Here is a 20571-nt window from a genome sequence, read left to right on the forward strand (position 1 = left end):
GAGTTTCTCCAACAATTTCTGTTTTTGTTTGTATCTTTCTAACCAGGTTTCTGCTTTTTTTTATTTAATTCCATTCATGGCATTGGCTCACCTGTCTCTGCCAATGGCATCCTTCCATCTATGTAAGACCTGAAGCAAATCAAACCCTTTGAAGATGGGGCAGCTTTAGAATGACCCTTTATGATGAGACCAATCATTAGAAACAAATTCTGTAACAAGTGTCGCAGATGAGATGGTGATCAGGTTAGGTTTTCTGTTGGTTAATGTTTCCAGTGTTGGTATCTGTTGGCAAACCACAGTAGCCACTGATTATAATGAAGGTGTACTTTGGTCCACAAGTGATGTCATCATTTCCCTCTGTCATCAGCTAGTGTCCAAGTGTGACAATTGTCATTTAGGGGCTCCTTGTCATATGCTTGCGAGCATCCTTTAAGGAGAACTTTAGACTGTCCTACTGGTTTCCTGGCTCTAGCTACCTCACCATAAAGAAAATCTTTGGATCTGCGACCATCTTCCTTCCTGCGAACATGCTTGAGGCAGCAACATCATCTCTATTACTACGGTAACTCCCTTCTTATCTACAAACTCACCATGATCTTTTGTTCTTAGAGCTCAAAATTGCTGTGCACCTCCCCTTGCTTTTTCTGTTGCTTTTTCTATTGTCTCCTTCCTTGTTGTGCCATTATTTTTGTCTGATCACTCCTCTGTGCATTCCTTTTATATTAGAAGTACTATTAACATTTAGCTTCTATCACACCATAACACTGCAATGACCCAAACCAAATTCACAGGTGACCTTTGGTGTTTCTTAGGATGAAGCATCCTTCCTCCATCTTTGTGTAACCTTTGATGTTGACCACGGTGTCTTTTTCATTGTCTGGTTCAGTGAGGCTGCCCTCATACATTTCATTTTTACCTCTCTGGTTGTAACCAATCTTCTCAGCTGCCACTTGGTGACATCATCTTTAGCTAAGAGATCAGCTTTTGAGTTCAACAAGAATCAATGTTTCATTATGAGGAGCAAAAAATGCAAATAGAGAGAAGCTCGTGTAGCACCCTCCATTGAGATCAGCTCAAACCAGTGATGAAAGTAGGACCTTCCTGGTCTCCATGGCTCAATCTCACATGGAACCATTATATACTAAACCATTAGGAGTATTCTTGCTGGAGTCACAAATGTTTCAATCGGGTTACGTTTTTAGATTCATCCTGCAAACCTCATTCGAACAGATTTCAGAACAGAGAATTCATAAGTGCCTGTGGTTTCAGGATTCAGAAAGTACTAAGTGAAGAAATAAATTGCGAATTCTGTTCCACTTGCCTACTTGAGAGCTGGATGGCTGGCTTATAATGCAGAGTGACACCCACCGCATGGGTTCAATTCCTGCACTGACTGTGGTCACCATGAAGATTCCGCCTTTTCAGCCTCACCTTTCACATTGAGGCATGGTGACCCTCAAATTAAACTAACCACCAGTTGTTTCTCTTTGATGAGAAAGAGCAGCCTCTCTTCCTCTGGGACGACAGCAGTTTTCACTTTCCTACATGAGATTTATAGGAGCCTGGCTTTATCTGATTCAGTATTAGTGCGATTCATCTCAGGCATCATTACATTATCCGTGGGATGATTGTAGAGAATGGGCATGTTATTTCTGATGGCCTTTGAAGACAGCTTATTTTCCTTGAATAGCTAAAAATTCTGGGATCTGAATGCTACTGTGATAAGTCAAGGGGATAAAGAGGGGGCAAGAATGCCTTCCACAATGCAACTTCCATCTTGGCACCAGGGGAAATAATTTATAAATGGGATAATGGCCCTTCAGTGAAAATAAGACAGTTTGCTAAATCTTACATGGTTGTATTTTTATTTGTACAGTGGCATGCTCTCTCCCGTGAAGAACAGGCAAAGTACTATGAATTGGCAAGGAAAGAACGACAACTACACATGCAACTTTATCCAGGCTGGTCTGCCAGGGATAATTATGTAAGTTGACTTTTATAAACCAATTATTATTAATATTTAATAGTAGAAAGCAGCTGATTCTAATCAGACTGGACAGTGGAATTTTCTGGAATAGCACCATCTACATTTTCCCCAATTTTCTCCCCCTTTTCTCCTCCTCTGAAGGTGGTGACCCCACGGGTGTCGGGAGCCCTCAGTGCCTTACCAAGTGGCTATTCTTCACGTGAGGCAAGTCAGCAAGTTCAGCAGGTTATTTAACCATGGAGAGGACATCATTTCTAAGCTTGATCCTCTCTTCACCCATACACACTTTCTAACCAAAGTCAACTATCTAACAACTAAAAGCGTGAAATTGGCTGGTATTTTATCTCCTATCTTTTAAGGCACTGACGCTACTTGTACCAACCTTATCAGCAGGCACAGTATTCATATTGGTGATTGGCTGTAGATTGTTAGCTGGTTCTGCATTCTAGAAATTCAGGGCACATTTTGTTTGACAACTTCTGTGTACTGCATTGTTCCTTCCTCACAAAATTATTATTTATAGGATTTTCTGTAATCAGTATACTTTTCTGCCCCTTTCTTGCCTATAACCTACAACATAGTCCCCAGAGATGCCAGTATACCTCGGTCATAAAGCCAGTCTTCATGAGTGGAATTAGATAGGGAGTTTTGGCAAAGTATTTGATTGAAAAGGGCATCTAAGTCAAATTCATTTTTCACCCAGTGCACACACATGTGAATTTTCCATCCAAGTCATTAAACAGTGTTCAGCAGCAGAAACTCCGGCTAATGTTCCCCTTCTTTAGCAAGGTATACTTAGCTCAGTAAAAACACCCTTTAATGGCTCAATTGAAGTCAGCAATGACCAGAGATCCAGTCTGGGGCATTCTGATCCATATCTTTGATTATTATGGAATGCAGTCAAACCCAGAGGTTTTCTCAGGGAGGTTTGTTAGTATTTCAAAGATCAAGTAACAAGTCACCTGTATTGATCTTATGTCTTGCAAAGTGAAGCCAAAATATGATTGGGAATGGCAGGGTAAAAGGAATGCAGTATGAAAACCTGAAAAGGGTTATTGGAAAGAATTACAGGAATAGATAATGAGTCATTATATTGCATGAAGATATCCAACAGCTTTCAGACAAACTATAGTGTAAGAAGGTCATTACTTTAGCATATCACTGACTGGAAGTAGGCAGGATTACTTGTAATTCCAATGATGTTTTCTCCATTCACATCTGACCTAAATGTATAGAATGCCTACAGTGTGGAAACAGGTCCTTCAGCTGAACAAGTCCACACCAACCCACCAAAACGTATCCCACTCAAATCCATTCCCCTACCTTTACCCCCGACTAATTCACCTAACCTTCACATCCCAGAGCACAATGGGCAAATTAGCATGGCCAATTCACCTAACCTGCACATCTTTGAACTGTGAGAGGAAACTGGAGCATCCAGAGGAAACCCAAGCAGACTCGGGGGAATGTGCAAACTCCACGCAAACAGTTGCCATAGGCTGGAATCAAATCCAGGTCCCTAGCACCGTGAAGTAACAGTGCTAACCACTGAGCCATTGTGCCACCCCACAGCGTTAAATAAGCACAGAGATTGCAGTAAATGTTAGAGTAAATTTTAAGCATTTCTCATAGTATATGATACCATCTAAACCTCTCAATTCCGTTTCATTTCACACCAATTTGCAAATTGTTTGCTGAAATAGGCCAATTGGCCCATCAAGTCTGCCGCACTGTTCAGTAAGATTATGGATGATCACCAGTTTGTGTTCTGAATGCCACATTCCCACTTACCTTCAATCATCTTTGATTCCCCAGTGACTAGCAAGGACCTGTCTACCACTGTCTTAAAAATATTCATGGTTTCTGCTTCTTCAGCCTTCCAAAGTCACACAGTCCTCTCGGAGAACAAAAAAAATCTCTGCCTTAAAAATGCACATTCTAACTTTTAAACAATAGTTCTGGACTTACCCGCAAAAGGAAACATCCTTTCTCCATCTTTTCAAAACCATTGAGAATCTTATAACTTCAATCAAATCTCAATCATTCCAAGTATCAAAGGAAACCTACTATGAACCACCTTCAGTGTATTTATACCTTCCCTTAAGGACAGAGACCAAAACTGCACACAATACTATATTTGAGATGTGATCTAACCAATGCTTTGTATAGCTGAAGCATAATATCTTTCTTTTATGTTCAATTCCTCTTATAGTAAGGATACCATCCCAACAACCTTCTTAATCAAAAAACCGAAGGTCTTGATCATTTGGATCAATGTGCTGAGGAGTCATAGGATGGAGTTAATTTGGATAAATGCAAGGAATTGCATTTTTGTAAAACAAACAGGGGCAGGGCTTATATAATTAATTGTAGAGCCAAGGCAGTGTTGTAGAACTGTGAGACCTAGGGGTTCACGTACATAATTCTTTAAAATTGTGTAACAGGTTGACAGGGTGGTTAAGAAAGCATTTAGCGCACTTGCCGTCATTGCTCAGACCTTTGAGTTTAGATATTGGGACGTCATGTTGAGGTTGTGCAAAGGTGAGGCCTCTACTAGGGTACTGTGTACAGTTCTGGGATTGGAGGATTTGAGTTATAAAAATAAGCTGGATGGGCTGGGACATTATTTTTCACTGGAGACCTTAAAGAACTTTATAAAATCATGTGGGGCATAGATTAGGTGAATAGTAAGGGTGTTTACCCTCGGAGTGGGGGAAATTCAAAACTAGGGGACATATTTTTAAGATGGGAAGAGAAGCTTTAAAAAGGACAACTTTATTTATACGGAGTGGTTTATAGATTTGATTCAATTCCCTACAGTATGGAAACAGGCCATTTGGCACAATAAGTCCACAACAACTCTCTGAAGAGTAACCCACCCAGACCCATTCCCCTACCCTATATTTACCCCTGACTAATGCACCTAATACAATGGGCAATTTAGCATGGCCAATTCACCTGACCTGCACATCTTTGGATTATGGGAGGCAACCAGAGCACCCGGACAAAACCTGCACAGACACAGGGAGAATGTGCAAACACCAGGCAGATAATCACCTGAGGCGGGAATCAAACCCAGGGACTCCCTCATGCTGTGAGGCAGCAATGCTAATCACTGAGCCACTGTGCCATCCCTGCCACACTGTTCTTGTGTAGAATGAACTGCCTGAGGAAGTGGTGGATGCAGATCTAGTTACAATATTTAAAAGATAAGTACATGAATCGGAAAGCTTTGGAGCGATACAGGCTAAACCTAGGGAAATGGGACTAGTTTAGTTTGGGAACATGGTTGGCATGGACTAGTTGGGTGAAAGGGTCTGTTTCCATGCTGTATGTCTCTATCAGAACTGTGGATGCTGGAAATCAGAAACAAAACCGAAATTGCTGGAAAATCTCAGCAGGCCTGGCAGCATCTATGTAAAGGAATCAGACCTAACATTTTAGGCCCAGTGACCCTTCTTCAGAAATGATGGTTGCTAGAAAAAAGTTGCTTTTTAGGGGTGGGGGAGGGGATAATGAGTGGAGATAGAGCCAAACAGAGAGAAGAGCAGTTGGACAGACAAAGAAGTGGATAATGGTCAGCCTAAGAGAATGAATGGCTGCTAATGACTATTCGTGGCTAACAATTAGTCATGTGTAAGAGCAGACCATATGATAACAAAGCCTGGTGTGTGGGGGTTGAGGTAAGGGCATGGGAGAAGGTGCCCCAAGTCCTAACATTGTTGAACCTTCTTAATCACATGCTGTACTTGCATACTAACTTATTATGATACATACACTAGAACATGTAGATCCATCTGCACCTCAGAATTCTGCAATTAGTCTCTATTTAAATAATACATAATAATATTTAAGTAATAATTTTAATTCTTCTGACAAAGTCAACAAATTCACGTTTTCCCACTTTATACTCCATCTGGCAGATTTCTGCACTGCAACTATCTACGTGGGTCGACACCCTTGTTATATTATCTACACAATGTACTTTCCTACCTATCTTTGTGTCATCTGCAAATTTAGCTACCATGTCTTTGTTCCTCTCATCTAAGTCATTGAAATAATTCATAAAAAAGTTGAGAATCTGGCTCAGAGACTGTCGGACTCCACTTGTTACATCCTGCCAATCTGAAAAAGACCCATTTATGCATGCTGTTTCTTTTCTGCCAACCAGCTTCTATCCAGGCCAATATGTCACCTCCTATAATATGAATTTCCATTTGCACAATAGCCCTTTAAGTGGCACCATAAATAGCCTTCAATAACTATCAGGCAATCACAAATCTTACTAAATTTGTTCAAATTTAGGGCTACGGGGAGAATGCGGGTCAGTGGAGTTGAAATGCCCTTCAGCCATGATTGAATGGCGGAGTGGACTCGATGGGCCGAATGGCCTTACTTCCGCTCCTATGTCTTATGGTCTTAAAACAAAGCAAGAACAATCTTTTTAAAGGCAATCTGTACCAGGAACATTGAGTGTGCTGATAGTACTACACATCACAGCTCTTACGAAAAGGGATATCACAAAAACAGTATGTAAGATAGAATGCTTGATCCCTATATCTCTGTTGAACTAACTGATAGCAGTCAGAATGCTGCAGTAGTCAGTCACACTTCCAAGATAGGAGGAGAAAATCAGTCTGTTCACCCACTCTGGATTGCATCCACGGATCCCTGTTGAAGGTGTATGCATGTGTAGGTATTTGTGTATGCATGTGAGCATAGATGTATGTATGTACACATGTGCAGACAGTTGATATTGACAAGATTGAGCCCATGGTCCATTCTACTTTACTAGCCTGACATCACGGTAGACACATGACTAACTGATACTTGATTAAGATCCGATAGAGATATATACAATGAAAGATTTAATGAGTTCAGGACATAAAGGCACAGAAGGGGAAATTTTAGCAAACAAAATCAAATTTAAAAATTTGGAATAAGCAATGCCTAAAATCAGTTGCAATAGAATATTCTTGGGAAGTCTAGACAATATCGTAAACCACAGTGGGAAAGCTTCTATACCACACATGAATGTCCAATCTGGAATTAAACTTTTAGTTTCCCAGTCTCAAAATTAACACCCACTAACCCAATTCTTTATGTGTCTCCAAATAGACATGGCTAGTGCTAAATTCCAACACACACACATCCATGGGAGTAAATACATTCCAAAAAGCAGAAAGCTTAATTCTGTAATCACAATCCACTGATAGGAAATCTGATACAGGAAACTAACAAAATTTTCTGTTCAGTCATCAAAAAAGCCATCTTCAATGTTGATCTTTTTTAAAAATATAATATCGGAAAATGGGAACTTGTAAGTTATCAGCTTTTAGTTTGAATTCATAGACATTTCTTGTACTGTAAAGCACCACATTTTATTTAGAAGGAATGGTCTGATAGAATAAAGATCAAACACTTGCATCTGTTTGTTCTTTTTAAATGGAAACTGGCAAGTAGCCTGCCTCCTTCCCCTTCCATGCTACTAGCTAATGGGAATTATTGTATTGCCTTTGCAAATTTTTTCAGGCTTCTGATGTTTCGTTCCTAGACTTTTCTTTGTGCTGATGCTCCTGGCATCTGGTGAGACCTGAGTGCGAAACTGGAATCTAGGTTATATTTCCTGGTCCTTACATCAGAAAGGAAGTACAGTGGGTCCCACACTAACAAAGCACACTATAGTGACGAAATGTTCCGCCTTCGGAGAAACCACAAAGAGCTCATGTTAAAATTTCAAAGGTTAGCTAGAAATGCCAAAAGACCAAAGACCATATTCCTCACTTGCACAGTCAGCTTTTCTTTAAAAAAACATATTTTGCTTCTTTCAACGTTATATTAAAGTTCCTCTCCCCGTCAACTGCACCATTTCTGTCTGAGAGAGGGGCAGGCAGTTCATAAGATTGTACCATTTCAGTTGGAAGTTAAGAGGTGTACAAGAGTGCCATGGGTGATATGACCTTTCATCTTCCCTTCCTTTTTTAGAGAAAGCCTTTTGCTGCCCAGAACTTCCATATGTACATCTACGGACTAACCATATTTCAATGCTTAATTTTCCTTAATGTTTTGATGAATAAATATGCTTCACATAAAATAAAGGATAATTTTTATTTTCTTTGTTCTCTTTGAATACTCACATCAATGTTTTAAAATTAATGTTATTATTCTTTAGTATATGGTCCCTCATTTTGCTTTATAACGTATAAGTTCTGCCTCAGGCAACTGACTATGTGGAGTTTGCACATTCTCCCCGTGTCTGCGTGGATTTCCTCTGGGTGCTCCAGTTTCCTCCCACAGTCCAAAAATGTGCAGGTTAGGTGAATTGGCCATGCTAAATTGCCCGTAGTGTTAGGTGAAGGGGTAAATGTAGGGGAATTTGTTGCGCTTTGGCAGGTCGGTGTGGACTTGTTGGGCAGAAGGGTCTGTTTCCACACTGTAAGTAATCTAATCTAAACTAGATAGAGTAACAGGCACATTACTGAATGTATCATAAGCTTTCCTAGGGAGAATCTCAAGGCTGCAGAGTGGACAGTTCAGGAGGATTCGAATCCAGGTCAGGAAAGTCTAAGCTTTCCTTGATGCTCTGGAGTACTCCTACAAAATGAGAGCCTTGCCATTAATAAAAACAATAAGCAGTTTTTAAGAATGCCCAAAAGACTAGAAATGTTTAGTATCTTGTGTCTTCGATAAATAGACTTGATTATGTTGGAAATTATTTATTGTAGGGTAAAAAGAAAAGAAGGAAAAGAGAAAAACAGCAAGACTCTGATCCAGGTATGGAGATTTTTCATGTCATAACATGTGTTTGTTGTTCACCTATGACTGTGCATCTCATTCAACCGCAACATGAAATCATGGGATGAATCGCAGTATGCAGTATTGCCAAGCTATTGTATTAAGGATATTTCTTAAACTTTCATTTTATCAAACAAGTCAACCATTTCACTAATGTTTAAAGCCTTCATTAAAATAGCAGCCTGTAGAATTTCAGACCAATTTGCTAATGCATACCATAACTACACTACAGTAGACATAAAATGCATTTGCAGTAACATGCAGCAAATAGGAGTTTTCTACGGGTCCATCCAGTGCTAAAGAAGGGCAAGTATATTCTGAAATTATAAATCACTGAAGTTCATTTGAACTATTTGCCTATATTTTGAACCCATAAAAATGTGACAGACTTGAAATAAACTCCAAAGTGTTTGGGTTCTTTGTAAGATAATCATTACATGGTTTACATAGGAAGCTTTATTTTAAGGTTTTAACTTCTTGTGATCATTCTAGCAAGAATTGAAAGATGCATATGTCACTGTGTCAAAGGACAGTGGCTGCTCGGATCTGAGAGTGAGAAAGAGAATTGGTTATCACTATGTTGTAGCATCAACCCCTGCATTGATTTATTACAGAACTTTTGCTAGGGCACTCTGTGCTTTTGAAGGAGGCAGAGGGGAGCACAGAGAGAAACCTGAATGAAGAGGATTTCACATCTTATTGAAGCTCACCTTTCAAAAATGGAAGGGGATTCAGCTGAGCTTAATTGCATCCGTACAGTCTTTACCACTTAATTTTCACTCTATGTTCTACCCAAGGAAAAGTGAAAATCCGACTCGCCCAGCCCCATAAATATCTGGATAACTTTTCTTCCTGTTTGAAAATGCAAATAAGCCAGAAGGGCTGTGTATCATCTCCATCATGATAAAACATTTCAAGATGATTTAAGTTTTTCGGTGGTGCATCTTTGACAAAAGGGCTCATCATGAATGTTCACTTAACTTGTCCTTTAACACAGAAATATTCAGTGTCTTTGTATTTGATTACTATATACCCTAAGGACTAAATTTGAGTGTCTTCTATAATTCCCTGTTTTAGAATATTTTAGATTTATTTGGTATATGTAACTTGAGAGGATGCCATTTGCAAACAGTTTTATTTGTTGGTCAGTGAGGGGCGTGGTGGGAGTAATCTTCTGAAAATTATAAGCAGAGCTTGTTCAGAAATCCTGTGGGTTCTTTCATGAACAGTAAAAGTATTACAATGTACCTTGAAACAAACTTTTCAGACAGAAAACCAAAATTGAAAAAGAGACTCTGCCTCTAAAATGAAAGAAGAAAGCTTTAAAAAGCACCTATGGTGCTGACACTTCTCACAATGTTAAACCTTGCACAGGCGAACACAGGACGAACAGTCCCACAGTTAGAGACAGGCACACACAAACAAACAGGCATAACACAAACTGCAAACAGTCAACCATGCAATACGCACAAAGAAGCAGTAGTAGACACGCCAACGTTAAGGGCATTTAAATGGTAATTGGATAAACATATGGATGAGAATGGAATAGTGTAGGTTGGATGGGCTTCAGATTGGCTTCACAAGTCAGTGCAACATCGAGGGCCAAAGGGCCTGTACTGCGCTGTAATGTTTTAAGTTCTGTGTTCTGTGTGTGGAAGGAGGACTTTAACCTTTTGATCCAACACAGTCAGTTAGGGTGGGTGTTAGCTGATGAAAGGGAGACCCCCGGTAGGGTGTAAGAAACTCGGACATTGCAGCTCCCCTTCACCCTTGCATGTGATATCACTGATGGGTTTGTGAGTTGGATTTCAGCCATAGCTCCCAGTCAGATGAGAAATACAGGACCAGATAAATCAGAGCTCGGATTGATGGGGGATAGTGGGAGGTTTCTGTCCACATGGGATGGAAGAGGGAAGGTGAGAGACCTAATGGAGATTGTGAGACAGACTCCTCAGTAAGGTTCCAGGAGCAGGTTCAGAAGGTTAGGTGGGGTGTAGGTTCAGATCGCAAATGTTTTATGATGCAGGTATGCTATATCAAGTGGTAAGGAAAAAGGTGCTACCTCCTTGATCCAGCGAACTTTCTCTCCCTGTGGCAGCTGGATTTCCCAAGGGTCAGGAACCCAGCAGAGCAGAGTTAGTTTCAATATGAAACATAAAAATGAGGCACATAGCTTCAGCAACCCAAGGACGCCTACTTTTTGAAATGAATATATCCCCATGGATTCATGAACAAGAATATTTACAGCCAAAGGGTCGCTAAAGCACAAGTATACACATACAGGCAAGTCCACAGAAAATGGAAGGAACAGGGACAAATAATAGCAAATACACACTGTTAGAAAGAAAAATCAATCCTGCTGTTAAGCCTCTCTCCAAAAATGAAGGAAGGTCTTCATGATGAAAATACTCTCATCAATAAAAAGCAAGCATCACTCACATATTTAATTCGGACTTTTAAGATAATATTACCCAGTTCTCCGAAATCATTGATCGAACTTTGATGGCCAGGATTTGATGAATATAGAAAATGACACTTCAAAAAGAAGCAAGGTTGTTGCTCGGCTTCTTTGGTATTTGTGGTTTGGCTCATATTGCTATTTTATTTTGTTTTTAGTCTTACTAAACATTTCCATTTATAGAATTAGGCTGCATGTGCAATTTTTCCAGTTAGAATGAACTGCATGCGCAAGCTGTTCTTTCCTTCAGAGATGGTTTAAAACATGAAAAATCCTAATAAGGTGGCCATGTAGTCTGAAGTACATATAATTACGATAAAATAGGAAAAGAAAAGGTGTACAGGAAGATTTTAAAAACACTGTCACTGTTCTTCCAAGTATACCACAGACAATTCTGCAGCTGTCATTTTGAATGGGTTTCAGGGAATACCTTAAAAATAAGGGTCTCCCATTTAAGGTGAAGAGGATTCTTTTTCTCTCAGACAATCATTAGTCTTTGGAAATTCTTTTCCACAGTGGAGGCTAGTCATCGAGTATATTCAAGGCTGAGTCAGACAATTCTTTTAATGACGAGGGAGTGTTGTTATAAAGAGCAGGCAGGAAAGTGGATTTAAGGACACAGTCAGATCAGACTTGACCTTGTTGAATGGTGAAGCAGGTTAACGGAGTCGAATGGCCTATTCTTCTGCTTACTTATGATTTTATCAACCACTAATAGAATTAATGAGAAATCAGAATGTCACGGGTGTTAGAAGGATTGGTAAAGCGTTAATATTGTCAGCGGGCTACATTCACATTTTGAATAATGAAAGACATTACTTTTTTTCTGGAAGAATCCGTTTACAAGAAATAGAACTCAATTTTGTTAGCATTACTTCTTCATTCCAATTTTGCCCTTTTGTCAAAAAATGACATTACATTACATCTCACTCAAGTGGCAGTTCTTTATGTTAACCTGCTTTGTTTCAGATCATACGAACATGTGTATCTCAGTCTGACCACTCCCTGTCTGATGTTCAAATCTATTTATTTTCCAAGAAGCAATTAATCTAGACAGTGCAGCCAAGTTTATTCCTTTCATTCATTGCCCAACAAGTTGTACCACTCTTCCTGCCCAAGATTGGCAAGCTAGCTATCAAACCTGAGATATTCCTACATTGTATGGGTCAGTGCCTGCCAGACATTTACACACTGAAGCACCAAGACACATATCGATTTAACAATTTCTCATGACAGTCGGGAGGTGGCCAGCTTTGAAGGGTTAGTTTCAGCTTTGAGTGATTTCCTTCATTCTAGCAAAACTCTGCTTTATCTGAATACTGTAGCATCCTCTCTGCAAACATGGAGGTTTTTTGCTTTCCTCTTTTTTTTAATATTAATTTCATAACACCTTTTGTGTTTGTTTAATTCAGCATCTTTATATGTAGTAAAAAGCACATGCACTCTGCTTAATAAGTAAAATGTTTGCCTTACTAAAACAACCTTCAAATTGACTCTGTTGTGTCAAATAACTTTGTTCAATTATTGTAACAGTTGCTATAACATCTATTGCTTTTCTTTGCTTTTTTTTCTATCATTTTTCATGCCTTCCTTGCCCATCCTTGCCACATGTTCTGCTTTTTTTTTGTTTCTTTTTGTTTTATTTGTTCAGATCCAAGCTCTCCTAAGAAATGCCGGGCACGCTTTGGCCTTGACCAACGGACAGACTGGTGCGGCCCTTGCAGGTGTGTATTTTGTTGCCTAACACTCTGCTTTAGCCATTCTTCTTGCCAGGTGCCTCTTCTTTCAGATTTGCAAGACCTGCAGATAAAGCACAGCCGATATCAAATCGAATGCAAATATTTCAGAGGCAGTATTACATTGTGTTGGGCACAATGATAAGCTCACCTGTCTTTTAACTTTGCTGCACCACTTCAAGGCATTTTAAGCAAATTACATTCAAGACAGACGAGCTAAGAACCACAATACCACAGAACTCTGCCACCATCTTGATTTTGTGGCCATACTATTGTATATTATTTCAATTCACCTTTCAAAAAGTGTTGTGCCAGGTACCTTCTTTAGGGCAGAGTCTCTTGTTCAAACAAATTAATAGTTTTGAGAAACAGTCTAAAAGGGCCTGCAACATATGAAAAAGCAATGCAATCTCTTTGAAGCCCATATTCTCTCTCCTGGTTGAATATTCTGTGTGGAGCTGCGGTTGCTTCTCTGGCTGACCTGGATTGCATACTAACTCCATTTCTTTTAAAAATTGTGTTCCTCTATTGTTGTTTTTGTTTACTTCACACTAACAGATTCAAACACCGCAATGATGTGTCGCCCATTGTTCGAACTTGATCTGCAATAGATGCGGTGCCTCCTCTGCAGGTACCCATAATTACTCTATCTTTAACGGGCTTGACATTTTTTTATAATAACAATTTTTTGACAAAACTTCTCTTACCTGTTCTGTAGAGGCTTCATCGAAGAAGGTCACCTTTATGGAGACAGCATTTGGCACACAATTTTCTTGTTTAAGTGGGAGAAGTGATGTAAGTTAGAAGAGATCCATCCATGTCAATTCCATCATGGTGACATTGTGCTCAAATGCTAACTCGATATTGATAACAAATTAGGTCACAGGACCTATTCTTGCAAACAAGTAGGAAAGAAAAGGGTTTGCCAAAGAAGTTCTCATGATGATGACCTTCCTTCAATGTAATTGTTCACAGTCTCACCATGGACTCAGATGGCACTGTTTAGGAGTGGTGTGAAGATGGAAGGGAAAATGGACCATTTTAAATAAATTAACAAATTTATAGGACTAGATCTAGAAGGTAGGAGCTTAACACGTGAGGAATGTATTTAACACCCATTTAAAAAAAACCTGTTCATATAAATACAATTCTCTCTTCACGGAAATTTACTGGAGCTTCAGTAAAATAGGAAAAGCAATTGCGTTTTTTTGTGGAAGGATAGCATGCTATTCATCGTATTCATTCTTTTCATCTCAGGTAGCAATGGCACCTTTCTGCTCTTTCATTTCCATTCCAGGAGAAACATTTTATGTTAAGTAGTCAGGCATTGTTACTGCTCTCCTTATGATATGACAGTTAAAAATATATTCAACAGCTGTGTAACTGTCTAGGTGTCTATGAATGATTATTGTCAGGTTTTTTCTGGTTAAGTTTAAGTGAGCAGGGAACATCACACATTATGTGCTGCAAACCTTTGCTGACTCCAGTGGCATGTTTTGGTGCGCAAATAAAAATCTTGTGTTTTTTGGGATGAAATCCAATTTTCCTTCAGATTCAAGACTCCACACCATTTTCCTTGGCATTTTCTGCAAATCAGAAATGCTTAGTGTGCAAAACACACACGTGTTCCTCCCAAGCAGTCTCCACCTAGGTCAGGTTTCCCCTTATAAATGGAGAACAAAAATTGGATTTCCTCATGCACAGAATGATCTTCAGCAAGCGTTAGGTCTTGAAAGTCCATTAATAGCACAACAGATTTGACAGTTTGTGATGAAAATGGTAAGACTGGGGAAGAGTCTGGACATTCAAAAAGGTAAGTGTAAAAGTTTTAGACACTTTCAAATGTCACTATAAGGTGCTGTATTGTAAATGAGTTGTAATGCAGAGATACATTGTCAGAGTGTGTCGTACAAAGGTAAATTTACCCTTACCTTGAACACTATTGTGCAATTGTTTACATGGATTATAGTGAGTTTCCAATTGAGATAGTGCCATAATATAAAACTTTTTTAAAAATATCCTTTGCTATCAAGCTTTTATGATCTGATTTGATTGGACTGTTCTGGCTGTTTTAAAAAATATGCCTGTTTATGAAGGTAGGAAACAAAAGGTTTAAAACTGCTCTCTTCCATTGATGGCACAGGGGAATCCGAGGAGGCACAAGGTGGTATGAAGTTTGTGAGCAGATTAGGAGAATGTGAGGTGGTGCAAGAAATTTTGAGATGGTATGGATTGACATGGGTGAATTGAGTGAGATTTAGGGGTCTCTGTATAATGCTGGGAGCAGTGCTGCTAGGTTGATGTGCTGCTACAGCACTCCTTTGCATTCACATTGTAAAGCATTGTACTTTTGCTCACAATATGCACTTCACATCCAACCCCTGGGTGAAAGAGACATGGATTAATTGAGCATTGAACTATGAAGATGCACCGGTTGGATTTTCTCAAGCTCAGATGAAAATTCAGCCCTAAATTTCCACAACATCAATGATCATTTGCGATGACTGTGGTACAATGTGTGGCCACATACATGTCCAGCCTTTTAAAGCCTGTTCTACTATTGAATTGAAACCTGACTTCTCTGTGCATTAATTATATTTATCTTTTAATCTTAGGCTAACATAGTTTGGGAGAAGAAAATTCCATATTTTCTCTAACTTTGGTGAAAAATTATTCCCTGATTTCAATGATCAAGTCTCCTCTGCTGGCCAGGGAAGAGAATTCTACTATCAGTTGACCCTCTGAGAGAAACAAAACACCTTATCTCCTTATCTCAGTCTTAAATGGGAAACCCTTGAATTTCTCCCTCACCTGTCTAGACTCCCTGAAAAGGGGAAAAAAGTCATCTCAGCATCCAACTTGCCAAGTTTCCTCAGGATCTTATATATTTCTTCATAACTTCCTTCATAAGATAACCTCTTCATTCCAGCAATCTACTCAGAACTGCTTCTATTGCAATTACATTCTTTCTTAGGCGGGGAGACCAAAACTTTACACAATATTTAATGCAATCTCACCAAAGCACTACACAGCTGCAGCAAAGTCTCCCTATTTTAATACTGTATTCCCCTTACAGTAAATAGCAAAATTCCATTTGCCTTCCTAATCAGTAGCAATATCTGCATAGTAACTTTATGATTCATATACCAGGACACCCAGATAACTCTGTACATTGAGTTCGAAAGCATCTCTCTATTCAAATGTACGTATGTAACTTTTCCAGCTGTCAAAGTGGATAATTGCACATTTTCTCTTATACTGTTTCTGCCAAACCTTTGCCCACTCAATTAGCCTATCTAAATCCCTTAGTAGACCTTTTTATGTACTGTTGACATGTTATTTTCCTATCTATCTTTATTGTCATCAACAAATTTACATTCAGTCCCTTCAACCAAGATATTGATGTAGATTGTAAGTAGTTGAGGCTCCATCATTAATGCCTGTGGTATTCCTCTGGTAGCACAGAAACATAGAAAAATAGAAAAGGGGTAGGCTATTCAGCCCTTCGAGCTTGTTCTGTCATTCAATATGATCATGGCTGATCATAAATCTCTAATGCTGAATGAATTGTATCCTGTTAAAGAAAGCCAGGTAGGAAAACACGGATGCTCTGAGGATCATTTTCCAATCCTCACTCAATGCAGGTAAGGCACCAGAAGATTGGAGGTCTGCAAACATTGTACCCCATGCAGAGAGGATGCAAATGATAGGTCATATGATTATAGGCTATATGATATAGGTCTGTCTACCTTACCTATGGTAAGGTAAGAGAATCAATATTAATAGGATCAACTCTTTCTTGAAAAGGCATGGATTAATCAGGGTTTGTCAGCATGGTTTTGTTAAATGAGGTTTGCATCATACTAATTTGCAGTGTTTGAGGCAGGAACAAGAAGGATTGATAAAGGTATTGCAGTGGACTTTGCATGAATTTTAATAAGATATTTGATAGGGTGCCGCATAGCATACTGGTCAGAAAAAATAAAGCCCATTGGATACAGGAGCATATGGGTGGTTGGGTTTAAAATTAGCTACGTGACAGGAAATAAAAGGGTAATGGTCAACCTACACTTTTGTGAAATGAAAATGGTTCCCATAGGTGTTCCACAGCACTTGGCATTATGTCCCTACTGTTACTGGTGTATATTAATTACACAGATCCAAATGTGGGAGGCAAAATTGGGAAATCCCCAGTCTTCACATTGGAAAAGAGCAATGTTAGTGAGAATACTGAGATACAGGCTACTAAATTAGATGGGATTGTGGTGGACAAAGAGGAGGTTTTAGCGATTTTGGAAGATCTGAAAATAGATAAGACCCCTGGGCCAGATGGGATTTATCCTGGGATTCTCTGGGAAACCAGGGAGGAGATTGCAGAGCCTTTGGTTTTGATTTTTATGTCATCATTGCTGACAGGAGTAGTGCCAGAAGACTGAAGGGTAGCAAATGTTGTTCCTTGTTCAAAAAGGGGAGTCGGGACAACCCTGGTAATTATAGGCCAGTGAGCCTCACTTCGGTTGTGGGTAAGGTATTGGAAAGGGTTATAAGAGATAGAATTTGTAATCATCTGGAAAGGAATAATTTGATTAGGGATAGTCAACACAGTTTTATGAGGGGTAGGTTGTGCCTAACTAACCTTATTGAGTTCTTCAAGAAGGTAACAAAACAGATGTTACCTGTAAAGCGGTTGATGTGGTCTATATGAACTTTAATAAGGCATTTCATAAGGTCCACACAGTAGGCTATTCCACAAAAAACGGAGTTTTGGGATTGAAGGTGATTTAGTGGTTTGGATCAGAAATTGGCTAGCTGAAATAAGACAGAAGTTGGTAGTTGATGGGAAATGTTCATCCTAGAGCTCCGTTACCAGTGGTGTGCTGCAAGGATCTGTTTTGGGGCCATTGCTGTTTGTCATTTTTATAAATGATCTGGATGTGGGCGTAGAAGGATGGGTTAGTAAATTTGCGGATGATATTAAGGTAGGCAGAATTGTGGATAGTGCCAAAGGATGTTGTGGGTTATAGAGGGCCATAGATAAGATGCAGAGCTGGGCTGAGAAGTGGTAGATATAGTTTAATGCGGAAAAGTGTGAGGTAGTTCACTTTGGTAGAAGTAACAGGAATGCAGAGTACTGGGCTAATGGTAAAATTCTTGGCAGTGTAGTTGAATAGAGAGATCTCAGTATCTAGTTGCCACCCACATTGCTGGGTTGTTAAGAAGGCATTAGGTGTGTTGCCATTTATTGGTAGGAGGATTGAGTTTTGGAGCACGAGATCATGCTTCAGCTGTACAAGACACTGGTAAGGCCGCACCTGGAGTATTGTGTACAGTTCTTGTCACCACATTACAGGAAGCATGTGGAAGCTTTGGAAAGGGTTCAGAGGTGATTTATTAGGAAATTGCCTGGTATGGAAGGAAGGTCTTACGAGGAAAGGCTGAGGGAACTGAAGCTGTTTTCACTGGAGAGAAGAAGGTTGAGAGGTGACTTAATCGAGACGTATAAGATAATCAGAGGGTTAGATAGGATGGACGGTGAGAGCCTTTTTCCTCAGATGGTGAAGGCTAACACAAGGGGATATAGCTTTAAATTGTGGGGTGATAGATTTAGGACAGATATCAGGGGTAGCTTCTTTATACAGAGAATAATAGGGGCATGGAACGGCCTGCCTGCAACAGTAGTAGACTCGCCGATGTTAAAGGCATTTAAATGGGAATTAGACATAGATGTGGATAATAATGGAACGGTGTAGGTTAGATGGGCATCAGATTAATATCACAGCTGGTGCGACATCAAGGGCCGAACGGCCTGTACTGCACTGTAACGTTCTATGTTCTATGACACAAAATTAGTCAGTTAGTTGATGGTGAAGAGGATGACTGCTAGTTACATGATGAGATCGTGTTGATTGAATGAGTGGAACAGTGGTAAATGGATTTCAATCTGGAGAAGTACAAGGTTTATGCATGTGGGGAAAAGCAAACAAAGCAAAAGAATACACAATAAACAGGAGGATATTAAGAGGGTTAGAGGGGGGTGAGAAATCTTGAAGTGCACATCCACAGGTCTCTGAAGGTAGCAGATAGGTAAATAAAGGTCATTAAATGAGCATATGGGATTCTTTCCTTCATTAGATAAAGTATTGAATACAAAAGATGTAATGCTGGAACTATATAAGATACTGGTTAAGCCATGGCTGAAAATTTGTGTACAATTCTGGTCATCACAATACAGGAAGGACATAATTGCTCTAGAGACACAATGGAGGACATTTACAGGAAAGTTACCAACGTTTAAAACTTGCAGTGTTGAGGAACGATTGGAGAGGCTGGGGTAGCTTTCCTTAGAACAGTGGAGGCGGAAGAGTGACCTAATTGAGATGTACAAATGAGGGGCTTGCGTAAGATAGATGGGGAAGACTAGTTTTTCCTAGTAGCAAGGTACATTACCAGGGGGCACTGATTTAAAATTATTAGTTGAAGAATTAGAGGAGGTGTGAAGGAAAAGCTTTTTCACCCAGAAGGTGGTTGGTGTCTGGAATTCAGTGCCCAGTTTGGCAGTAAAAGTGAAAACCTGTAGCTCATTTAAAAGGAACCAAATCTGCACCCCACAACATCACCCCAACCCCACCTCAAGGACTTCCCCTCACTCCCAGGATCCTTGTCATGCTTCCTGCATGGCGAACCCCCTGCCTACCAATTCCAGCAGCAGCATGATGAGGCCCCCAAGTGGTCATTACAATGAATTGCCCATGTACGGCCCTCAATTGGAAATGGAGTGGGAAGGTTGTCCATGGATCTTCATGCCACAGAGTTAATCAGGGTGGAGGTGGGAAGTTGGCAATCACCAGATTAAAGATTCTCCAACTACCAAACTTGACACGGGGGAGGGTATTAAATTCCACCTCTTTAGAAATGTGATATGATTTAGTATCATTTCAGAAGAAAACAGCTGCAAGCCTAACTACAGCAGGGTTACCGTGACATTGTAAAGTGATTTGAGAGGGAAATAATGACAGTAGACAAAAGACCAGGAAGAAGCAACATTTATGATCTGATTATTGTGAAGTTGTCAAAGCTCAGGAAGCAAGGATAGGCTATGTAATCAGCATTATTGTCTTTGTATTAGGGGAATCAAAATCATATATAAGATTCCGATTCCTGATCACTATATAATGGTTCTCTTGGAATGAAATAAATGAAAAGTGTGCAGCCTATTAACATTCATTGCTTCAGAAACTACGCTTCCTGCTGGCTTAAAATTTTTTTAAAACTGCACATAAATATCTAACAATTTCTGTAGTGTGCATTCCCCTTTCCCAGTGGCAGTTTAAATCTGGCATCAAGTCAAGGGATCTCCAAGTATTCAGCTGCAATGATGTCGCTTAGCAAGAGTAAGCAGCCAGTCAAGTCAAAATCTTCTCACTAACAACTAAGCAGGAAGTTAAAAGCACCAAATTGCTTTTCAAGTTTCAGACTGTGAGATAAAGTATGATTGGATTAACATAAAAGTTAAACTAAAGTTAAACAAACTTTATAAAAATGATTATTAAATCATTTGAAAAAAATGGTCAACTTCCGACATATAATATTAGCTT

General features: G+C 39.5%; 1 protein-coding gene across 4 annotated transcripts in view; it reads left to right on the top strand.

The window, feature by feature from the left end:
• The window catches only part of LOC122556583 (transcription factor 7-like 2), a 243554-nt gene that overhangs the window by 213816 nt on the left and 9167 nt on the right, over positions 1-20571 (top strand). Inside the window, exons 9-13 of one of the 4 annotated variants that reach the window (XM_043703434.2) lie at positions 1877-1984; positions 2129-2191; positions 8713-8761; positions 12892-12964; positions 13535-13607. In XM_043703434.2, coding sequence (XP_043559369.1) covers positions 1877-1984; positions 2129-2191; positions 8713-8761; positions 12892-12964; positions 13535-13577 — 336 coding nt within the window. In that variant the 3' untranslated portion in view covers positions 13578-13607. Of the gene's footprint in view, positions 1-1876; positions 1985-2128; positions 2192-8712; positions 8762-12891; positions 12965-13534; positions 13609-20571 lie in introns of those variants that run through there. The other 3 variants (XM_087995270.1, XM_043703431.2, XM_043703435.2) reach the window with 3 other exon arrangements.

Source organism: Chiloscyllium plagiosum, unplaced genomic scaffold (assembly GCF_037043375.1).
Source record: "Chiloscyllium plagiosum isolate Xiang-an unplaced genomic scaffold, Cpla_swu_hap1 HiC_scaffold_16, whole genome shotgun sequence".
In the NCBI taxonomy this organism is placed as follows: domain Eukaryota; kingdom Metazoa; phylum Chordata; class Chondrichthyes; order Orectolobiformes; family Hemiscylliidae; genus Chiloscyllium; species Chiloscyllium plagiosum.